The sequence below is a fragment of the Chiloscyllium punctatum genome, chromosome 22 (assembly GCF_047496795.1).
Source record: "Chiloscyllium punctatum isolate Juve2018m chromosome 22, sChiPun1.3, whole genome shotgun sequence".
Taxonomy (NCBI): Eukaryota; Metazoa; Chordata; class Chondrichthyes; order Orectolobiformes; family Hemiscylliidae; genus Chiloscyllium; species Chiloscyllium punctatum.
This window is the reverse complement of record NC_092760.1, coordinates 34,510,664-34,528,542: the sequence shown is the minus strand read 5'-3', so window position 1 is coordinate 34,528,542 and position 17,879 is coordinate 34,510,664. Positions and strand designations below refer to the sequence as shown.

The window sequence follows — 17,879 nt, the reverse complement described above, 5'->3', positions numbered from 1 at the left end:
TGCTCTTTGGAGGGTTGGTGTGGACTCGATGGGCCTACTACCACACTGTATGGATTCTATTCGAAAGGCAGGACTCTCTCGGCTCAACGTTCTGGAATTGAGATGTTTCTGGTGAGATAGAGGGGGAATGTAGCGGGGGTGGGGGAGTTCCGTTACTGATTAAGGAGAATGTCACCGCTGTACTGAAAGAGGACATCTTGGAGGGTTCATCCAATAAAGCCACATGGATGTAACTCCAGAATAATAAAGGTGTAATCATTAAGGTGGGATTATGTTATAGGCCTCCCAGTAGCCAGTGGGAGATATTGGAATAGATACATAAGCAGATCAAGGAAAGATGTAAAATCAACTGTGTATTTGGTGTACTGTATGCAGTTCTGGTTGCCACTCTGTGGAAGGTCTGGAGGCTATGGAGAGGGTGCAAAAGAGGTTTACTCGGATGTGGCCTCAATTAGTGTATATTAGCTATAAGGAGAAGTTGGACAGACTTGGATTGTTTCCGACAGAATTTCAGAGGCTGAGGAGTGACCTGGTAGAAGTACATTAAGTTACTAGAGGTGTGGATAGTCAGTCTTTTTCCCAGGAAGGAAATCTCAAATTCTAGGGGCATAGTTTTAAAGTGAAAGGGGGAAATTTAAGGGAGGTGTGCAAGGCGTGTATTTACTCAGAGGATGGTAGATGCCTGGAACATGCTGCTAGGGAAGGTGGCAGAAGCAGATATGATAACAATATTTAAATGGTATTTAGATAGACACATGAACTGGCAGGGAATAGAAGGATAAGAGCCATGTACAGGCAGATGGGATTGGTTTAAAATGACATCACAACGCAGACACGGTGGGCTGAAGGGCTTGTTCCTGTGCTCTACTGTTCTATGTCGTTTGTGGAAACTGGACCTATTGGATAATCTCAGTCAGCTTCCCCTGCCCCCCAACTTTACAAACCCTAACAAGACTTTTAATGAGACTAATTTGGTGGCTACTCATGGATGTAGACAGCTTATGCAAGATTCAAAAACCTACCTTGTCCAAAATATCTGACACTGGTATCTGGAAGGCTGTGTTTTCGGGGCTCTTTGTCTTTGTTCACACCTCAGCAGTTCCTGATGTTCCCTCCTCAATGTCGTATTTGAACTCAGCCATATCTGCTCACTCGCACTGTTACAAATGATTTCAAGACTTGTTTTTAAAAGGAATTGTAATTTCTCTTAATGTCTTTGCCTGAATTTATCTGTTAATCAATACCTCCAAAACTGATTACCTTGTAATCTTTCTCTTTGCTGTTTCGTATCTTGGCATATGTGTAAATTGCTAAATGCAGTTGTTTTTAAAAGTGATTCCGTGAATGGCAATACTTTGGGGGAGTGGAGCAATGGGAAAGGTGCTGTACATATGCCCACTTCTTACTTGGGTGTCCCATTTTAATAAATAGTTCCAGAAAGTTAACAAGTACATTTGGCATGGATGCTTTAATCAGTGAATTAAAAAACCACAACAGAGTTTTGACTCCATTGTTGTGTAACATTCATCACTTTCTGTCTGGCTGAGGAATAAAATTTAGATGGGTTGAAATAACTAGACAACATCATTTTTGTCCAACGGTGCCAGAAACTGATTTTTTTTTGTGCCATTGTTATCAATGTTATATTTTTCATATTCTCGAGTCCATTCTTCAAGATAACACTAACTTTGCTTTCAATTTCTTCTCATGAAGGATAAAATGTTGTTCCCCCAAAGGTTTAGTATTCTTGTAATTCTATCCAGATGGAAAACTTCAACAGGATGCCTCTCTTTTTGGTGATGTTTGAGTGTTTATTTTCTTTCCATTGTCAGGCATCGATTTTCAAGTGAAGAGCTTGGTTGTAGACAAAACCCGTGTGGCATTACAGTTGTGGGACACTGCAGGGCAAGAAAGGTAACTGGCCTGTGCTTCTTTTCCTCTGGCTAGCATGTCATTTATAGGGGAAATTTAGGGGAAACACGTACATATACCTTTCAGAATGAACCTGGCTGACTTAAAAGCAATATAGTTTTATATCCATGCTATGTTACATCAGAGAGCAAAAGCTCTTTCTTTCAATCTGTGACCAAGAACATTTGAACACACGAATTGCTATGGTTTGCAATTTGACTGCAGTCTTGGTCATTGTTGTGAATTATGTGAATAGTTGGCCATGATTTGGAGATGCCGGTGTTGGACTGGGGTGTACAAAGTTTAAAAATCACACAACACCAGGTTATAGTCCAACAGGTTTATTTGGAAGCACTAGCTTTCGGAGCACTGCTCCTTCATCAGGTGGTTGTGACCATTATGCAGTCTTCAGAGTTTTTCTAAAATAATGTTGTATATCTTAAATTGAAAGCTAATGTGTTAAAGTATTTGATTGAAAAACTCGCAAGTACAAGTCTTAGTTTATCTTATGTATACACATTTACCTTACCATCTTCTGCTATATTGGGTGATCAGTGGTTTAATGTCATGGTGATAATCTCATCAGGAGTTCACTTTAAAGTATATTTGATCTACAATATTCTCACAATAAGAAATGTAGGGTGCTGTTAGAGAAATTAGTCACAGTTGATTAACAAGAAAACGTCTGTTTAAGTTTTGTCCAGTTAATGCTATTCAGGCGACAAGGGAGGTGATATCTTTGCTACCTTTTTATGGAGAAATACAAAGTAAATTCTGGTTCAGTTATAGAGTCATCGAGATGTACAGCACGGAAACTGACCCTTCAGTCCAATTCGTCCATGCCGACCAGATATCCCAACCTAATCTAGTCCCATTTGCCAGCACTTGGCCCATATCTCTCTCAATCCTTCCTATTCATATACCCTTTCAAATGTTGTAATTAAATGTTGTTACATTGTGATGTCTTCTTTCAAGGTTTCGCAGCATAACCAAGCAGTATTTCCGCAAAGCTGATGGTGTGCTGGTGGTGTATGATGTCACATCCGAGACTTCATTCACTGCTGTCAGGAACTGGATGATCAGTGTTCAGGTAGGAGAATAGAGATTGTGCTGCTATTGCTCTTCTAACACCAAGAAACCCTTACTGAAGATTTGATAGGTTTTACACTTACTTTTGGCAGGGGGTGGTGGAAGAAAAGGGATCATTTGCTTTCCCTCTGAACTGTTTTATATTTGGAGGCAGTCTGGCACAGAATTGTTAGTGTGGCAATGTGTTCTGAGACAAAATGGTAGAAATTGGCTTAAACCTATAGTTATCTACTTTGTGAGTTTAGAATCTGAGAAGTAAGTTAAGAAAACAATAATCAGAGGCTAAAGATCCTCAGTCTTTATCATTAGCAAAATAAGTAAATTAGTGGCTAAAAGCCTTGAACCATTGCCATCGCTTGCATCATCTCATACAATAGTTTTAGCGATAGAATGTTTTGAAGTGCTTTGCAAAAATGCGATTGTTTTTTTCAAAAGGGTGACAACCCAAAGAGGAGGCCATCGGAACTGGTGCAAAAGGTTAGATTGGTTTTAATGATAGATTTAATGGTGATGTAGCTGGAGACAGGGAAGGGTTTGGAAATTACAAATCATAGAATCCCTACACTGTGGAAGCAGGCCATTGAGTCCACACCAACCCTCCAAAAAGCATCCCACCCAGGCCCTTCCTGCTACCCCATCCCTGTAACCCTGTATTTCCCATGGCTAACCCACCCAGCCAAAACATCCATGAACACTATATGGGCAATTTAGCATGGCCAATCCGCCTTACCTGCACGTCTTTAGATAATGGGAGGAAACCCATGCAAACATGGGGAGAATGTACAAACTCCACACAGATGCTTGGCTGAGGCTGGAATTGATCCCAAATTCTGGGCGCTGTGAGGTAGCAGTGCTAACCACTGAGCCCCTAATGGTGAACCGTACTGGCAGAAGGTACAGTTGCTGACAGGGGTGAAAGAAGGGGGGAATGCAAAAGACAGAAACCAAATGGAAGGGTTTTTTTTAGAAATGCCTATACATCTGAAGAGGCTTTAGAGAGGAGGAAGATATTTAAATCAAGAATTTGAAATTTTATTTGAAGAGTTGGAAAACCAGAACCTTTCGTAGATTTGCAGAGGCAGCAAGTGGGAGATTGTGTTAATTATGTTTTAATTATGCTTTAATTATGTTTTCAATACATTGATGTTTACTGTTTCAGTGTCACTTCCTGTTCTTATCTAGAACTTGAAACCTTAAGAACTTTGCTTTCAATTTCTACCCCTGTTCAGAAAACCATCTCTGACTTGTCCCTTCCTTAAGATTTTTTTTGTTTCCATTTTGAGGACAGATTATCAACAAATAAGTCACTGTAAGCCCATTGACTCCCACAGTTAACTTGAATATTCTTACATATTATTTGCTTCCTGCAAGGACTCTATTCCATATTCCATGCTCCTGGTTTATCTGTATTTGTTACAACATTGTAAACATTTTATAAATTAACATCCCAAGTAGTTTATCTAGTCATTTAAGTTATTCTTAGAAATTATATTTGAACAAAATGTTAAAAATTTTTGATGATGTAAGCTTTGTCTACTTAATTTTCTAAAATGGGCAGCGTGGTGGCTCAGTGGTTAGAACTGCTGCATCACAGAGCCAGGGACTCCAGTTTGATTTCAGCCTCTGGCACTATTTGTGTGGAGTTTGCACATTCTCTCCATGTGTGCGTGGATTTCCTCTGGGTGTTCTGGTTTCCTTCCACAGTCCAAAGATGTGCAGGTTAGGTGAACTGACCATTGAAAATTGCTCGTAGTGTTCAGGGATGTGGAGGCTGGGTGCATTAATCAGGGGAAATATAGGGGTGGGGGGATTGGTCTGGGGTAGGATACTTTTCAGAGGGTCAGTGTGGACTTGTTGGGCCAAATGGCCTGTTTCTACATGTAGGACTTCTTTAAAATAGTTGAATACTTCTTTCCAGCTCTGAAAACCTGGACTGAGAACAAAATAAATTGCCCTTCTGCTGATATAAAACTTCTTCCCAATGGAAACCTGATTGTGACCTCTAGTCTGTCAATCTGAATGTCATAAAAGGTCAACGCTGTAAACATTTAATCAATTAACACCCAGGTAGTTTATCTAGTCATTTATATTTTCTTATGTTTGAATGCAATGTTCAAAACTTCTGACCTCTTAAGGGAAAAAAAACTTCTCATTGAACTAAAGCTTAAAAACCCATTTAGGGCAAACTTAAACATGTTATCACAAGAAAGCACAGCTTCACACAAGGAGCCATGGGTGGTGAGTAAAGGGAGATTGTTTGGCATTGAGGGTATGAAAGTTCATGCAGGTTGATTGTCGGTATATATTAGTGTTGAGGTGATCAGGGACCATGATTTTTGGGGTGGGATTGGTAGGTGGGAGCTGTTGCTTGGCATGGGTGGGGGTGGTGGTTGGGGGTTGCATGAGGGGTCATGGACATTAGGTCAGGGTTGCATTGCTTGGCATGGGGTGCATATGTTGCCATGGGGAGTAGGTGGGTGACATAATTTGGCATGGACTTCATGAAAGGCCTAGATGGAGGTTAACATAGTTTGGCATAGGAATCATGGGTAAGACCCTTTGACCTTACCTTTTCAAAATGTTCCCTCAGCCACATGATGGTTCTTGACATGGTGAGGCATTACAAATCACAAGTCCTTTAAAGCTTCATGAAAATTGCTAGGAACTAAGAGTTATCTCTTCTCACAAAGAAGCAGACCACGTTGGGAATGCAGACTTGCGACACTAATCTGCCTGCATCTTTACTCTGCATGAGTGAAAATTGGGAACAGGGTCATAACTGGATTCTAGTTGCTCATGACTCCTTGAATATTCAGCCCAAAAACTGTTTCTGTCTCCATAGAACTGTCCGACCTGCTGAGTATCTCTGCCATTTTCTGCTCTTGTATCATGTTTGCAGAATTCACCGTGTACTTTACTTTGTCAAGGTATATTAGGTTTTAAACTACATCAGAGTCGAGAGGAGAGGATGCTAGTCCCATTTACTAACCAGCCTCTTGAGATTGGAGGGCAGGAGGAAAGATTTGCTGACGACTGAGGAGGATAAATTGCTTCACTCAAAAAGTTGTTCTTGCTTGGAACTCTCTTTCCTAGAAAGTTGAAAATGCTCCATCATTGACCATAAATAAAACTGGGATATGCAAACTTCTGGTCTTTCTCAGTGAATTAAAGGATATGGGGGAAGTGGGGAGGGATAGGTGGTAGGCAATCAAGCAGGAAAGTTGAATGTTATTTTTGTTCATTGTTGGGATGTGGCTTGGCTGGCTGGGCCAACATTTATATTGTCCACCTTTAGTTGTCCTTGGGAAAGTGGTGGTGAGTTGAAGCCCCCTGTAATATTGAATGGTGGAGTAAGCTGGACGAATCATGTTGTCTACACCTGCTCATATGTCTTATGTTCAAACTCTCTCTGCTCCCATCTGATGTGGAGATCCTCTAGGCGTAGATTTAATTGATGGGAAACTATATCCTACCAGCTGATTATGCTACTGTGAGACTTCATTCAGCATTTGTGACTCATTTTATACTGACCTGCCTGCTTTATCCAATTATTGGATTATAGAGACATAGATTCATATCATGCAGAAAAGGCCCTTCAGCCCATCGAATCTGAACCAACACAACTATCACTAAAGATGCACTAATCCCAATTTCTTGCACATATCCATATCCCTGAATGTTATGATATGAAGTGTTCATCCAAATTTTCGTGAAGATTGTAAGGATTCTGACCTTCCCAGGCAGTGCATTACAGGTTCCCATCTCACAGTGGAAAAGGTTTTTCCCACATCTCTGAATCTCCTACCCCTTACTCTAAAACAATGCCCTCTTGTGATTTACCCATCAACCAAGGTGACCAGCTCTCTCTTCACCCTGTCCATATACCTCACTATCTTATACACCTCAGTCATGTCTTTCCTCAGTCTTCTCTGCTCCAAAAGAAAACAATCCACGCCTATCTTGTCTCTCCTTACAGCTCAATTTCTCCATTCCAAGCAACATCCCTTGTGAACCTTCTCTGTACCCCATCTAGTGCTAACACATCCTTCCTGTAGTGAGGTGACCAGAACTGCACACAATATTCCAGCTGTGGCTTGCTTAACGCTCTGTACAAACTGCAACATTACCTCTTTGGTCTTATACTCTCTGCCACCACTGATGAAAGCAAGCATCCCATATGCCTTCTTAACAATCCTATTCATATGCTCTGCCTAGATAATATGAAATCTAGGTTTTGGAAGTGGAAATTAAAATAATATAATTTATTTCCTTCCCAAATAAAGAGTTTCTTATTACTGTTCTGATTTAAACAGGAAGGAATGGATGAGAGGGCAGCTATTTGTCTACTTGGCAATAAGATAGATGCTGTAGACCGTGAACCACGACAGGTGTCCAAAACAGAAGGTGAAAGGTTAGCAGAGGTATGTAGAACTTGAACTTCAAGCTTGTGACCACACTTTGGACTATCTACTCTGCATCCAATGTAAAGAGCACTAAAACCTGTGGCACTATCATTGAAACCTGTGCCAAGATTGGTGTAATAGTGGGATTAATGTTAGTTCACCTTAATCCATTTTTTGTGTGTTACTTATTTTGATTATTTTCGGATTGTAAATTGACATCTAGCTTTTGGAGGTTTTCAACCTCCTCAGGTTTTGTAAAAGCGCCAACTTACTCTGTAAGGAGCAACATACTCTGTGCTGCACAGGTTTCAAGCCCACAATATTTCACTGGCATGTGAAATAAAACAAAGGCTGTAGATGCTGAAGATCTGGAGTAAATAAAATTGTTGGAGAAACTCAGATCTGGCAGCATCTGCAGAGAGAAAGTAAATGTTTTGAGTCCAGTGACCGACTCTTCAGTTCTGTTTCTTTCTCACCACAGATGCTACCAGACCTGCTGAGTTTCTCCAGTAAATTCTTCTTTAAAACTGATGTGTAATTACTGAGGTCATAGTGGCATCACACCTTACCACATAGGTATATTCATTAAACCATGTCTTAACAATAATGAACATAGAATAACGATTTTCTCTGCTGTTTATACCATCTTAAAAAAAATCAACAGGAGTGAATGAAATAGAAAATTCTGATCACCCTACTGAGAGAATAAATTTTGTGCAGTTGATATAGTTCAATCTTTGTACAAGTTGCCTTTATGACTATTTTCATTTAAAAAAAATTAAGTTAGTACCTAGAAAATTACTGATGAATTTCATTATGAAGTCAGGAGAAACATTGCAGAGAGATTGGTTAGAATGTGAATTTTGGGTAGTTACATGTAATGGTTGAGGTGAATAGCATTAATGCCTTTGAGAGGAAGCTAGAGAAGGAGATCAGGGAGAAGGGGGCAGATTATGTAATCGGGATTAATGAAGTAAGTAGAATAGAAGAAGTCTCATATGAAGTAAAATTACTAGCATAGATTAGATAAGCCATTCTATAAAATCTTTTAAAGGCTCAATGACGAATGCTGATCCAGTGAAGAGAATTATGAAGAACCGTTATTTGAAATTGACAAGATGTACTCTTAGTTTGTATTGACTAGTGCTGACTTTGTTATATTTGTTCTCTATTATGGGGACATTAATAATGCCATGTTTATTGTTCTTCCCGATTTGCCTGTGGATGTGGTGCTCAGTGTTCTAATGAAATGTGAATTGGTGAAAATATAGTATAACTAAATCTCATTTTGGAAGTTACTGACTTTAAAATATATCCCTGGACCACTTAAAAAAATCAATCGTTTAATAGTCAATTTGGAACCAAGTATACCCTGATATATTCAATCTCACATTAATTACTGAGGATGATTAGCACAAAAACAGCTATTTGGAAATATTAATGTATTTGTAAGGAGACATTTGTTCTGTAAATTTTATATCTCACATGAAAAAAAATGAATAATACTTTTTTTTCAAATTAGGAGTATAATGCAGTATTCTACGAATGCAGTGCCAAATCAGGGTACAATGTAATGGAACCACTGATGCATGTGGCAAGGTAAATTATCATTATTTTCTTAACATTATTTAAAATATGTTTGTTTGAATGAATAAAACAGTCAAAAATCTATCTGTGCTTCCATTATGAATATCAGCTTTACCATTGGTAAAGAAATGAAAGAATGAATGAATAAATATTATCCAGCATTTCATAGTCTATATATATTAAGTTCTTCAACCATTTAAGTGTACCATGGCCTCTTTTGGCATCCGTATGAGAAAGCAGGTATGGCCTTAGTTTAATGTCTGATTAGAAAGATGGCACTTTCAAAAGTGCCATTTTCTGTCAGTACTTCACTGGAGTATCAGCTGGTTTTTGTGTTCAGGTCTCTGGAATGAGTTTTGATCCCAAGCCTTCTGACTTTGGTGGTCACCAGTGCTGACATTTCAAAGTTGCTTAGCCTTTACGACAGTCAACAGCCAAATGGACATTATATGCTGCTTATGAAAAGAAAGTTTGAGGATTCAGATTCTTGTAGCTAATGAAAGTGATGCTTTAGCAGCTCTATCTTTCCAGATAAATGTAATATCTCAATATTTTGCCAATGTGTGCAGGACACTGGGTGCAAAATTACTGAGTGTTCTTTTTAATAATAAATAGACTTAAAATATTAAAATAAACTGATTGAATAAATTTTAATACTACATTCTATTTGTGACAATGCATTTTTATTTAGGGCTTGGGATCAAATTTGTCCCAAGTTTAATACTTTCCAGCTACAGACTTTGTATATTCAGAAATAAAGATGATTTATTTTCATGTGCATGCCACAGAAGTGGTAGCACAATGTCTCACACACCATTACGTACAGGTGGAAAGGGTCAATGGCTGAATGACCAACCTTTCTCTAATTTCTTATGCTCACAATATAATAGGGTCATAGAGATGTAAAGCACAGAAACTCACCCTTCGGTCCAACTTGTCCATGCTGACGAGATATCGCAACCTAATCTAGTTGCACTTGCCAGCACCTGGCCTATATCCCTCTAAACCCTTCCTAATCATATACTCATCCAGATGCCTTTTAAATGTTGTAATTGTACCAGCCTCCACCACTTCCTCTGGCAGCCCGTTCCATACATGTACCACCTTCTGCATGAAACAATTGCCCCTTAGGTCTCTTTTATATCTTTCCCCTCTCACCCTAAACCTATGCCCTATGGTTCTGCACTCCCCCACCCCAGGGAAAAGACTGTCTATTTATCCTATCCATGCTTCTCATGACTTTATAAACTCCAGAAGGTCACCCCCTCAGCCTCCGACGCTCCAGGGAAAACAGCCCCAGTCTATTCAACCTCTCCCTATAGCTTAAATCTTCCAACCCTGGCAACATCCTTGAAAATCTTTTTTGAACCTTTTCAAATTTTACAACATCTTTCAAATAGGATGGAGACCAGAACTGCACACAATATTCCAAAAATAACCAATGTCCTGTACAGCCACACCATGACCTCCCAACTCCTGCATTCCATACTCTGACCTATAAAGAAAAGCATATCAAACACCGCCTTCACTATCCTATCTACCTGTGACTCCACTTTCAAGGAGCTATGAACCTGCATCCAAGGTCTCTTTGTTTAGCAACATTCCCTCGGACCTTTCCATTAAATGCATAAGTCCTGGTAAGATTTGCTGTCCCAAAATGCAGCACCTCACATTTATCTAAATTAAACTCCAGCTGCCACTCCTCAGCCCATTGGCCCATCTGATCAAGGTCCTGATGTAATCTGAAGTAACCTTCTTCGCTGTCCACGACACCTCAAATTTTGGTCTTATCTGCAAACTTACTAATACCTCTTCTGCTCACATCCAAATCATTTATATAAATGACAAAAAGTAGTGGACTAGATGCAGTGTTAGTGGATCTTAATTGAGTTGATGCTTTGGCTGGAGTGTAGGTCTTGCAAAGGATAGGTTTCTCATTTAAGCTGACTGACTTGCCATGAGATTGAGAATCTAAATCTGGAACAAGTTGGAGAAGGGTTCTTCCACATCCAAGGTACGCTTGTTTGATTGGTTAACTCTATCTCGTCCAATAGCATCTGATGGCCATGTGTGGACTGTGATGGAATTCCTTCAGTAAATTTTCTATAGTTTCTTTTTAAATCAGTGGACTAAATGGCTGCCTTACCCAATTGATCTTGCAGCGAGCGCTGAATTTTTTTTTCCCCAAAACAAGGTAATGGGTTAAGTCAGTAGGCATCCTGTGGTTTTACATTTTCACATCTAAAAAGCTTGAGACAGTATTTGTGCTTGAAGGTGTTTCAATGTAGCTTTTGTGTTCGAATGACTCGTTTGAGTTAGTTCCTGAAGATTCATGAGTATGCATCAGGTCAGTATGTATACTTTTGTTTCCCCAAGATAAATCAGATGATTCTCATCTGGCATCCTTTTGCTGTCTTTTATAGATTTAAAAGTTTCTAATATGTTCATGCCTGTACTGGACATAAAAACACTGACATATATTTGATGAAGTCTCTGTACACTTTGATTGAACAGTGACTCAGGGAAATTCATGCTCAATCCGCATACACATGCTCATATTAAGCGTGATATTAGCAAAATGTTGATTAATCAGGTTGAAATGCTGAGGCCACCTACTCATTCTTGGTGTTTGAGCAAGTTCTCAGGGATCAGATCAGAAGTAGGGAAGAAAGAACTCAACATGAGATGTAAGGAAGATGGAAGAAGGTTCTGATAAGTAGACTCAAAGCGTTATTAGTTTTCTGATATTTCTCCAGTCCCATGCGGAGACATTTAATTAATTGACATAATTTATTTTCGAAATTCAAGATGAGCAGATTGAGCAATAAGTGACTTGATATCAAAGAAGGAAATGAAACTACTTGAAAGTGCATTGTGTAATTCAAACAACTTCTACTTAAATAGCACCTTCAAAACAGCAAACAAGTTAAAGGCACTTCACTGGAGTAAAATTAGAAGGAAAAGTTTTAGATTGTGGAGATGTTGAAGCAATGTGACCTAGACTGCAGTGATAATGGACCATGTGATCCAGACTGCAGTGATATTGAACTATGTGATCCAAGTTGTAGTCAATTGATCTGTTATTTAATCATCCAGCGAAAAACATGGCAACTATTTAAGGATTGTTTTCCAATTTGAAAGCAGTTTGTATGTAATATGAAAAAAGTGTGCTCCTGAAACAAAAGCACAGGTACTTGTAATTTGAAAGCTGTTTTAAAAATACAATTTTGATTCAAACATTGAAAAATGCAGGGAATGGTAATGAGTACCGTATTTTTATTTTAAAACAAACATTATTTACAGATTGCTGAGTGAACAGGAAGACAAACAGAGAGAGGATGCTTTGCACTTAGATGATGACTGTAGCAAGAAAAAAGGTTGCTGCAAATGAAAATGAACAAAGGTCCATTCGCCACTGTCACGAGAGCTGAGAGAAAATGGGTAACTTGAATAAACTGACGGCTTTACTAGACATTCCTGAGCTATAGGAATGTGCCCTTAGTGTTTTACCATGTTTGCCTTTAGAACCATTTTTGCCTTTGAACATAGATGTATTTTTGTCATTGCTATGTGTTGTGCTGCTGTGTCCCATTTGTTACACCAATTTCTACTTTGTGCAGCACACTGGCAAAAAAGCCGATAACAGATTTCATATCGCATTCCTTTAGAATCAACGTGGATGTATATTGCAATGAGATAATAGAATTGATAATGTATTCCTGTGCTTGATATGTGAAGTAGCATTTAGCAATGAATGAACCAGTTTCTGTTGTATATGGCAGACATATTTTCAATGTTCAAATTATTTGATGGTGTCAAGCAATCCTGTGGCAAGAGATGAGTTTACAAAAACATTAACCTGCTCCACAAATGGTAGTCTTGACTTGTACATCATTCACTGATTTGTTTTTCACAGTATAATAGTATACAAGCAGCCTCCATTAATGATGCCTATAGTATATCAATAGGGTCAAGTATGCAGCCAAGTAGAATATACCTTTTAAAAGAGACAATATTTCTAGTGACTGAAACTGCATAGAATTAACAATGTGAAATATTTATTAATCTCACCTTGAAGTCTTTGGAGACTCCAGAACACTGCCATATGAGCTCCCACCAACATTAATTGTCAATTACCTTGTCCATGTAATGGCCATTCTGTTTGTTGAAATTGAATTTATAGGCAAGGTTAGTGTTCCATCCCATGTAGCTCTAAGAAACCTGGACCTTTTTAAAATTACTTATTAAAAATGCTGTACCAAAGATAATTTAAATAGGGATAAAAATCAACCTGAACAGTTCCAGCAGCAGGTCAATATCCTTTTCTTTTAAAAAAATTACACTTTCCTGAAGGTGTCTCACAATATCAGTATTGAATATTCAATTATCCTCATGAACAAGTGTCACTTCCGAATGAAAGCAACCCAGGTTTGACAGTGGTTGTAATTTAAAGACAACTGGTCCATCAGAGTGAATATTAAATATTGCTAAGAGAAACAGGATGTCAATGCTTTTCGCCTTGCATTTGTCAAAACCAATTCCAACAATGTCAAATTTCAAATGATCAGAACAATCTATCCCCTCAGAGTAATTACTATGAAAGGCAAAATGGTCATTGCATATGGACAGAATTGGTGATGCCACGTTACCACAACACAGCCGGCTTTGCCAAAATGTGTTTGCGCAAGTATGTACTGTGGAGTCTTTTAAATTATGTTTGCCGTGATGACTTTTCCCTTCAATTAAAAATATGGTTTCCCGCTCTGTGACAAGGACACCCGTTACATTGCCAGAGCATTTTCAGAGATTTTACAATGATTTCCAAGCCTTTCGGGGGTTTTCCCCCTTTTGAGATCAGATTGCACATAGATTTTGATCAAAAATCAATCTGACCAGAGATGACTCTCAAATGAGCACACCACAGTATGAAGTTGACCCATTTCCAATTAGTATTTACAGCAAATGGGACATTGCAAAATGTTTTAGTAAAATCAGGAAAATATTTCTTTGCACAAACCAACTTTCTCAGAACTTCTATCAAAGTTCTAAATATTATATTGAAACATTTTTAAGAATGATCAAAGCAGGAGGTGTTGATTTCAGTGAGCAACTCAGGTGTTGAACTCTGTTCCAGGCAACTGATGTTTCAATACCAAACTGTGTTTGAGTGGGCTATAGTGCTGTGCCACCTAGTGGTGGCATTCACAATACATGTGGCTCAATCTTACAGACAAAATCCATGATCAGACTGCAAGTTGAATCTGATTGAACAAAGCATTGAAATAGAGAAAGCTATGGGTTCCCCATGTTCCTAGGTAATTCAAATATGGAACAAAGCTTGAATATTTTTCCTCTGCTTTGCAGGGTCCCTGCTTATATTAGTATGTTATTTCTAGCAAATATAAATTAACTATAATATGAGCCTGACATGATCTTAAATTGGTTGTTAATACAGCTGTTGGTGCACAATTAGGATTGTTCAGTAAGTGCTGTCCAATCACATTTAACAATAAATGTTTTGGTTTGGGTTTTGCAACTGTGAACTGTCTGAGTATGGTCTGTACTCTGCCTATTATGGACAACCAAAGAAACGCTGTATGATTTGATCAGTAAATGACTGAAAATTGTGCCCCACATATTTTGTTTTGTGCCAGCAACAAATTTCACACATGATGCTACTCAATTGGATGGGTAGAAAGAACACTTTTCTGGACTGACTGCAGCATCTTGCCAGTAGGAAAACACCATTTATTTAGCCAATGCGTAGTAACAGTGTGGAACTACTTCCTTGATCTATTGCTCAAATTTGATATAGCACTTTTCAGGATTGAAAGTTTTTAGCCTATTTGCAAGTTTTTGTGATACTCAACAAGTCATGATCTGATCAGGACAGCCATTGTCTTGTAAGATAGCTTTCCGCTCTATTTCAGCATGAAGCTTGCAAGAAGAACAAATGGCTGGGACACTATACATGAGACTGATGAACTAGACAATCTTGTAGCACATGGAGCTATAAAACTTCCCAGATACAAGTAGTTCTGCTATAAAGTGTTTTGTCAGTGCGACTTGCCTATACCATGATTGACGAATTGTGGATGTTGTTCGGATAACATGAACTTTATACTGAATGGGTATAGTGATTTTCTGTTAGTGACCTTCCACAGTGCAATTTTCTATAATGAGGTTGCAGAAGAACACAACTGTTGCGTTATGGCAGAATGACCTGTACATAATCACCAGTGAAGCCAGACAGTAGTGGAAGCTTGTGCCTGCCTTGAATGATGAGCTGGGAGAGCCTATAATTCTGTGCTTTTCTCAATGGCAATGCCTTGGTCAAATGGAAGTGACTTGCTAACCAGGTAACACCCATTCATCCTTGCATTTGTCCTGATCAGTGCAAAATGAAAATGTTTAGCAACATATCTCGCTTTTCAGCAAACTTCAAGATTGTGCTATCACACTGCATGCTCAATATTGTTGGTGCTATGAACTGCTTTTATTATTGTTTGTGTTATTAATTACCCTGCAGCAGCGTGTGCCATGATGTCACATACAAAAGCTTACTGATTTTACCTGCATGCAGACAGGCTATAAACATTTCATGTCCTTTACATTATCCAAAGTTTAATGAAAAATAGCAGGTGTTAATCCAACAACTCTATAGATGACAAAATGCTTCACAACCAACTGTAGATGCTGTAAATTTGAAACCAGAATATGATGGGAATTCAGTTCTGGCAGCATCGTGGCAAGAGAAAAAGTTAACTTTAAATACCCAACAATTTTTCATTTAAAAACTGTAACTTTGTTCTTCTCTCCACATAGATGCTGCCTGACTGCCGAGTGTTTCTAGTATTTCCGTTTTCATGTTTTACATGTGCCATTTCATGTCAGAAATATGTCTCTGTATTTTAATAGAAATAAACTGTCATTGTGTCGTAATAGTATCCATTTATGTTGATATTTAGTTGAGAAACATTTGATCTTGTATAATTTCAGATGCCTTTAGTTTTGGTAGTTGATGTACCAGAGTTCATCGTTCATGCAAGACAGAACTTGCATTTGTATAGCACCTTATCACATTCTGGAGACATCCCAAAGCACTACCCAATCAGTGAATTCTTTTTGTTAAGTGGGCAAACGTGTATAATGTGGGATGCCAATTTTTATGACTAGGAAGCTTTTATTTTTACTTTTTTAAATCAAGATTGTACCATGCCAGTAGTAATTCATTGCTTTTGTTAGAACCCTCTCAACAGGAAATTAAAGAAATGTTTTGTTTTAGAAGTTTTAAGGACATTTTGCATTCTTTCCCAGCATTATTGAAACTGCATAATAAATAATGCACTCCAATTGTTTATTTTGCTGATTGAAAAGGCTGAATTATTAAATATTTTCTGCCCTGTGACCTGAAACCATTGACTCCTAATGAGGCATAATTCAATTTAAAAGACAAATCATGCTGGGAGAGCTGGTATTTATTGACCATTTCTAGCTATGCTGGGAAAATGGTGGGTTGTTGTCTTGAACCACTGCCATAATGTGGTGAGAGTTCTTCCACAATATTGTCTGTTTTTCAGCATAACACTTCGATTCAACTGAGTGCCTTGCTGGGCACTTAAGACAGCAAAATGCTCTAGGTTAGTATGCAACTGGAAGCTCATAGACCAAACTGGATGGGGACAGTATGTTAACTGAAGGATACGAGGGGTCCTGAAAGAACGAGTTGGTATTTCACAACAAATTCAAAACTTTATGGCCACTTTTACTGATTCAAGATTTTTTGTAAGCTCCATTCACTGCCAGCAACACCAACTGATTGATTGCTGTGTTGGAATTTTTCTATTTTGTTTGCAACTATAGGTCATGTTTATCAGCTAGTACAATTCTTAGTGGGTTAGAGGTTTTTGAGTTTAAATTCCAAGCCAGCACTGGAACCCCTAACCTAGGCAGGTACTTAAGTGCAATAAACTGGGGGTTTGTATTTATAAAGTTATGGATTAAACACAAGCAACTCTGGCCTGTTCTCATTGAACTTAAAGATTCCATTGCTCTGTTTGAAGAGCTTCATATCCTAATTATTTCCTAATCGACATAGCTAAATATTGATTACACGATTCAAATTAATTTCATCTGCTATTTGAATTTATTGTGAAGTAGGTCCTGGTGTGACAAGGCTCAATTAAATCTAAGTTCTTTTTATTGTATCATGGTACTATACTAGTTTGAACAGTATTAAAAATGTTTTCAATGGATTCTTGTTTATTCAATTTGTATACGGGAAAATGATCATAAAAACTATTTTACTTTAAAACTATAACATAATAAAGGGCATTAATTAAAAACATACTGTCTTGAAACTGCTTTAAATCAGTAAAACTGAACAGAGGTGAATGAACTTCAGAGGATCTCACTTCAAATAATTTCGAATTTAACTTTTGTTCCGCAGTTTATTTCAGCCCAATTTTCCCTTAGTTCAGTTTAGCATGCAGATGTGCATATACCTCTACAAATTAGTAGAAATCAAGGTTATAAATGTGTTTAAAAAAAAACTAGTGAAACTCGTACTGCTTTACAGTGACAGAACAGATCAATTTACTTTACCACTGGAATTCTGGATTTTAACAGTTTTACTGGTCTATTTCTCTCCACGACAATTTTTGCTAATCTGCTTTCAATAGAACTGTAACATTTTTTGTATGTATCCTTTAACAAATGACTCGTTGGGCACTGGAGAGGAAAAGTTATCTAGAATTCCAGCTCCTGATCATTGTCTTGGGATTCCTGCTGGAACAAGTAAGCACAGACATGGTAAATAAGACTGTGGGGTTTTGGAGCAGAATTAGGCCATTTAGCTCATCAAGTCTGCTCGGCCATTCGATTATGGCA

At 38.2% G+C, this 17,879-nt stretch overlaps 1 protein-coding gene across 2 annotated transcripts in view; it reads left to right on the top strand.

Annotated features, from left to right (window-relative positions):
* LOC140493494 (EF-hand calcium-binding domain-containing protein 4B-like) overlaps positions 1-17,485 on the top strand; it is a 114,884-nt gene extending 97,399 nt beyond the window's left edge. The window contains exons 14-18 of one of the 2 annotated variants that reach the window (XM_072591987.1): positions 1,833-1,914; positions 2,887-3,001; positions 7,314-7,421; positions 8,926-9,002; positions 12,294-17,485. In XM_072591987.1, the coding sequence (XP_072448088.1) occupies positions 1,833-1,914; positions 2,887-3,001; positions 7,314-7,421; positions 8,926-9,002; positions 12,294-12,381 (470 nt within the window). In that variant the 3' untranslated portion in view covers positions 12,382-17,485. The remainder of the gene's footprint in view (positions 1-1,832; positions 1,915-2,886; positions 3,002-7,313; positions 7,422-8,925; positions 9,003-12,293) is intronic. The other variant, XM_072591986.1, reaches the window with a different exon arrangement.
* Positions 17,486-17,879: the final 394 nt, after the last annotated feature.